The following is a 5,512-nucleotide window of genomic DNA, read 5'->3' as shown; positions in this document are numbered from 1 at the left end:
AAAACCAGAGTCTCTCTCTTGCCCTGGCCTCTCTCTTGTCTCATAACACACTTCATATCTTTCCGGGCCTCCCCAGGTAAGTGGCTGCACCCCACAGCTCTTTGCCAGCTCAGCATCAACACCACCTGATTTTGGAGCATGGACCGTCCACCAAGATGGGCACTGTGGGGCACAAATAAAGATCCATGTGTCTGCCTCTGGCAGCTTTCAGTTAAATTGTGGAGGAAAAACATAGTCACAGGAAAAGCCCATTAACACGAGGATGTGTTACATGTCACATGAAAAATGATTGCTAGGAATGTTTATTTGAGACTGGAAGAAGGGAAGATGTCTTAGAGGAGGAGAATACCCAGAAGAAATGATTGCCAGAGTGATTTATTTCCAAGCACTGTTCTAGTTATTTCATGCCCTAGACAATTCTATAAAGATGATGTGTTTATTCCTATCTTACAGGACTGGAAACAGACTCAGAGAGATTAAGTAGTTAATCAAGGTCTAATCTCAAGTAACCAGAAGCCCTGAATTTGACTGCTGGTGTGTTGGACTCCAACTGTTTCCCCAAACTGGATCACACCGAATCTTTGAAAGGCAGGTTGCATATGTCTCTGTATGGCTTTAAGATATCTTATGAATGTATATTACAGCACCAACTTGTCAACTCTCCCGAGACAAGTCCAATTAATCAGCACCTGGTAGCATGGTCTGCACCTGAGGATCTATCATCTGGACCTGGAGAATTTGGTTTGAGTCCCAATCTCTAAAAGCGGATTCATGCTGATGCCTATGGTTCGTTTTCTTTAGATATATGGAGACGATGCCATGGAGTCAGGGAACCTCACATGGGTATCAGAGTTTGTCTTTTTGGGGTTCTCAGAGACTCGAGAGCTCCAGCTTTTCCTGTTTCCGGTGTTCCTGTTTGTCTACACCACCACTGTCGTGGGAAACCTCCTCATCATGGCCACAGTGACCTCAGACACCCGGCTCCACACACCCATGTACTTTCTGCTCCGCAATCTGGCTGTCTTAGACCTCTGCTTCTCCTCTGTCACTGCCCCAAGGATGCTGGTAGACTTCCTCTCTGAAAAGAAGACCATCTCCTATGAGGGCTGCATGGCCCAGATCTTTTTCTTTCACTTCTTGGGAGGCGGGACTGTCTTCTTCCTCTCGGTGATGGCCTATGACCGCTACATAGCCATCTCCCGGCCCCTTCACTATGTCACCATCATGAACACTCAGCTCTGTGTCAGATTGGTGGTGGCCACTTGGGTAGGGGGATTTGTTCACTCCATTGTCCAGCTGGCTCTGATGCTCCCATTGCCTTACTGTGGCCCCAATGTCCTGGACAACTTCTACTTGTGATGTCCCACAAGTGCTGAGACTCGCCTGCACTGACACCTCCCTCCTGGAGAGCCTCATGATCTCCAACAGTGGAATGCTGGTCCTCATCTGGTTTCTTCTCCTTCTGGTATCTTACACGGTCATCCTGGTGATGCTGAGGTCCCACTCAGGGCAGGCAAGGAAGAAGGCAGCTTCCACCTGCACCACCCACATCATTGTGGTGTCTATGATCTTCATTCCCTGTACCTATATCTACTCCCGGCCCTTCACCCCCTTCCCCATGGACAAGGCTGTGTCCATCAGCCAAACCGTCATGACCCCCATGCTCAACCCCATGATCTACACGCTGAGGAATCAGGAAATGCAGGCAGCCATGAAGAGACTAGGCAAGCGCCTCGTGATATGTAACAGGGAGTGAACTTAAAATATCTTGAATTTAAATGACAAGTTTTCCCTCTGAACTTTTGATTTCCCAAGTGAAAAGTGGAAGGAAGTCTTTATAACGTGTGACATTTGAAATTATTTTTTTTTGGTGTTCTATTTTTATTTTATTTTTTATTATGATACATTAGTCACCATACAGTACATCAGTAGTTTTTGATGTAGTGTTCCATGATTCATTGCTTGCGTATAACACCCAGTGCTCCGTGCAATACGTGCCCTCTTTAATACCCATCACCAGGCTAGCCCATCCCACTCCCCCCTCCCCTCTGAAACCTTCAGTTTCACATTTGAAATTAAATCAACACTTCTCTGGGGGCTCCTGGGTGACTCAGTCATTAAGCGTCTGCCTTCGGCTCAGGTCGTGATCCTAGGGTCCTGGAATTGAGCCCCACATAGGGCTCCCTGCTTGGCGGGAAGCCTGCTTCTCCCTCTCCCTCTCCCTCTCCCAGTGCTTGTGTTCCCTCTCTCGCTCTGTCTCTCTCTGTTAAATAAATAAATAAAATCTTAAAAAAAATACTTCTCTGGACCTACTCCTGTGTCAGGTATTGTGTTAGCCACTTTCTCACTTTTATCTCAGCCTCATAAAATGGACAGTGGATATATTATTTTATATTAAACACTTTAACAAATGAGACAACTCAGAGAGAAGTGACTTGCTCACTAGTGAACAGCAAGAGTGTGGCAGAGCTTGGGCAGGACTTGGTTCCTCTGACTCCAAGTTTAGGGGGAAGGCTATGGGTGGGATGTGAAACTCAAGGTTTCCCACAAACACAAGGGAAAGCCTGGAGAGTTCCTCAGCTGTGGATAATATCTGTGATGGCGGGTGAACAATCTCGTCTTAACTCTGGAACAATCACAGTCTTTTCTGCTCCCTGCTTTTATTCTTTATCTTTGGAGTTCTGTAACTTCATTGAGCTATGTCTTTGCATTCACTGATGGTTGTCAATTTTCCTGTGTCCTTTCAATCTATTGATTCCATTTGTAAATGACCAGAAGTCACTTACTGGTTCACTTTTTTTAAAAAGTTGTCTTGAGGGGCGCCTGGGTGTCTCAGTCAGTTAAGCATCGGACTCCTGGTTTTGGCTCAGGTCATGATGTCATGGGTTGTGAGGTTGAGCCCTCCAGTGGGCTCCAGGCTCAGTGGGGAGTCTGTTTGAGATTCCCTCCCTCCTTCTCCCTCATTCCCTCCCTCTATTGTCTCTCAAAAAATAAATAAATAAAATCTTTTTAAAAATGTTATCTTGAGTCTCTTTTTTAATTTGTGAAAAATTTATTTTTATGTGACTCAGTACATCAGTTTTAGGGATGGTAGCATAGAAGTAACTGACCTAAGGGAAAGACAAGGGGGACATTTCTTCAGACATATCTTACCTGTGAACATTCCATAACATGAGATGCTCAACTCTATAGTGAATTTGTTGAGAAATATCCCTTTTTGGTGAGCACAGTTATATTCTTGAGAATTTAAGACATCTCTTACTGAAGTTATACTATGTTTGTGATATAAATGTGACTCAGATCTAAATTTATTAACCCAAAATGGGGTGGTACAATGTCCTTCATTATAAATACTGTGGAGAAAAAATTTAAAAGAAGCTGTTCATAAGATCTCTTAAATTGAAAACATTCCCCACGTTCTGATGGTGTCTTAGATTGTATAGTGAGACACTAACAGAATTTGCAGCCGGGGCACTCTACCCAGTATAGCTACTGCTGGTTGCTATCCTCTTGAATGTCATTGAATCTCTACTTCTTTAGCTATAAAATTTACACAATTGCTCACAATGTTGTGTGGGTCGGGGTGGAAGTGAAAATTCTAGTAGAGTACTTGGCATATAGTAGGTATTCATTTACTGTTAGTTCCTCCACACATTCCCATTCACAATTATTTTTTACTTCCCATCAATACTTTTTCTTAAATTTTAATTCCAGTACGTACTGTTAATGTACAGTGTTAAATTAATTTCAGGTGTACAATATAGGGATCCAACAATTTCATCTATTACTCAGTGCTCATCAAGGTAGGTGGACTCTTAATCTCCTTCACCTATTTTACCCATCCCCCCACCCACCTCCCCTGTGGTCACAATCTGTTTGTTCTCTATAGTTAAGCATCTATTTTTTGGTTCATCTCTTTTTTCCCGCTTTGTTCATTTGTTTTATTTCTTAAATTCCAATGAGTGAAATGACATGATACTTGTTTTTCTGACTGACTTTTGTTACTTAGCATTATATATATTCTCTAGACCTATTCATGTTGTTGCGCATGGCAAGATTTCATTCTTTCATATGGCTGAATAATATTTCATTGTATATATACCACATCTTCTTTATCCAGTCATCTGTTGGTGGACACTTGCGCTGTTTCCACGATTTGGCTGTAGTAAATGATGCCTCCGTATACGTATGGGTACACACATCCTTTCAAGTAGTGTCGTCCTAGTCTTTGAGTAAATATGGAATAGTGCAATACCGGCTCATGGAGTAGTTTTATTTTTAATTTTTAGAGGAACCTCCATACTGTTTTCCACAGTCGCTGCACCAGTTTGCATTCCCACCCAAGTGCATAAGGGCTCCTTTTTTCCACATCGTCAGCAGCTCTTGTAATTTCTTGTGTTTTTGATTATAGCCATTCTGACAGCTGTGAGGTGATATCTCATTGTGGTTTTGATTTAAGTTTCCCTATGATGCCCAATGTTGAGGGTCTTCATGGGTCTGTTGGCCATTGGAGAATGTGTTCTTTGGGGAAATGTGTGTTCATCTCTTCTGCCCATTTTTACATTGGATGATTTGCTTTTCTGCTCTTGATTGTATAGTTCTTTACATCTTTTGGATACTAACTCTTTGTTGACATGTCATTTGCAGATATCTTCTCCCATTCAGTAGGTCGTCTTTTAGTGTTGTTGTTTCCTTCACTGTACAGAAGCTTTTTATTTTGATGTAGTCCTATAGTTTATTTTTGTTTTTATTTCCCTTGCCTCAGGAGACATATCTACAAAAACGTTGCTATGGCTGATGTCAGAGACATTACTGACTGTGCTCTTTTGTAGAATTTTTATGGTTTCATGTCTTACATTTAGCTTTTTAATCCACTTCAAGTTTGTTTCTGTGTATGGAGTAAGAAAGTGGTCTAGCTTCATTCTTTTGCATGTAGCTGTCCGGTTTTCCCAACACCATTTATTAAAGAGACTGTCTTTTTCCCATTGGATAGTCCTTCCTGCTTTGTCAAAGATTAAGTGACCATATAATTGTGGATTTAGTTCTGGGTTTTCTATTCTGTTCCATTGGTGTATGTGTCTAATTTTTGTGCCAGTTCCATATTGCATTGATTACTTGAGCTTTGCAATATAAGTTGAAACTTTTACTTTTAAATTAAACCAAGATAGTCATCTGGTTCTTTAGGGTCTAAACAATCAAGTCTAGTCAAGTAATGCTCTTTCGTCTTTTTTGGGTTTTTGGGGGGTTATTTTATAATAATTTTTTATTATGTTATGTTAGTCACCATACAGTATATCCTTAGTTTTTGATGTAATGTTCCATGACTCATTATGCATATAACACCCAGTGCACCATGCAATATGTGCCCTTCTTAATACCCAGTCACCGGCCTATCCCAGTCCCCCACCCCCCTCTCCTCTGAAGCCCTCAGTTTGTTTCCCAAAGTCCATAGTCTCTCACGGTTCATTCCCCCTTCTGTTTACCCCCCCTTCATTCTTCCCTTCCTTCTCCT

General features: G+C 41.9%; 1 protein-coding gene across 1 annotated transcript; it reads left to right on the top strand.

Moving 5' to 3' along the window:
- The first annotated feature begins 819 nt into the window (after window positions 1-819).
- Window positions 820-1,756, top strand: LOC100473404 (olfactory receptor 4D1). The gene is given in 2 exon segments (XM_034639720.1): window positions 820-1,353; window positions 1,355-1,756. Coding segments are annotated over 2 exon segments (936 nt in total).
- Window positions 1,757-5,512: the final 3,756 nt, after the last annotated feature.

The sequence above is a fragment of the Ailuropoda melanoleuca genome, chromosome 13 (assembly GCF_002007445.2).
Source record: "Ailuropoda melanoleuca isolate Jingjing chromosome 13, ASM200744v2, whole genome shotgun sequence".
Classification (NCBI taxonomy): Eukaryota; Metazoa; Chordata; class Mammalia; order Carnivora; family Ursidae; genus Ailuropoda; species Ailuropoda melanoleuca.
The sequence above is the reverse complement of the archived record's forward strand: the minus strand, read 5'-3'. Positions and strand labels throughout refer to the sequence as shown.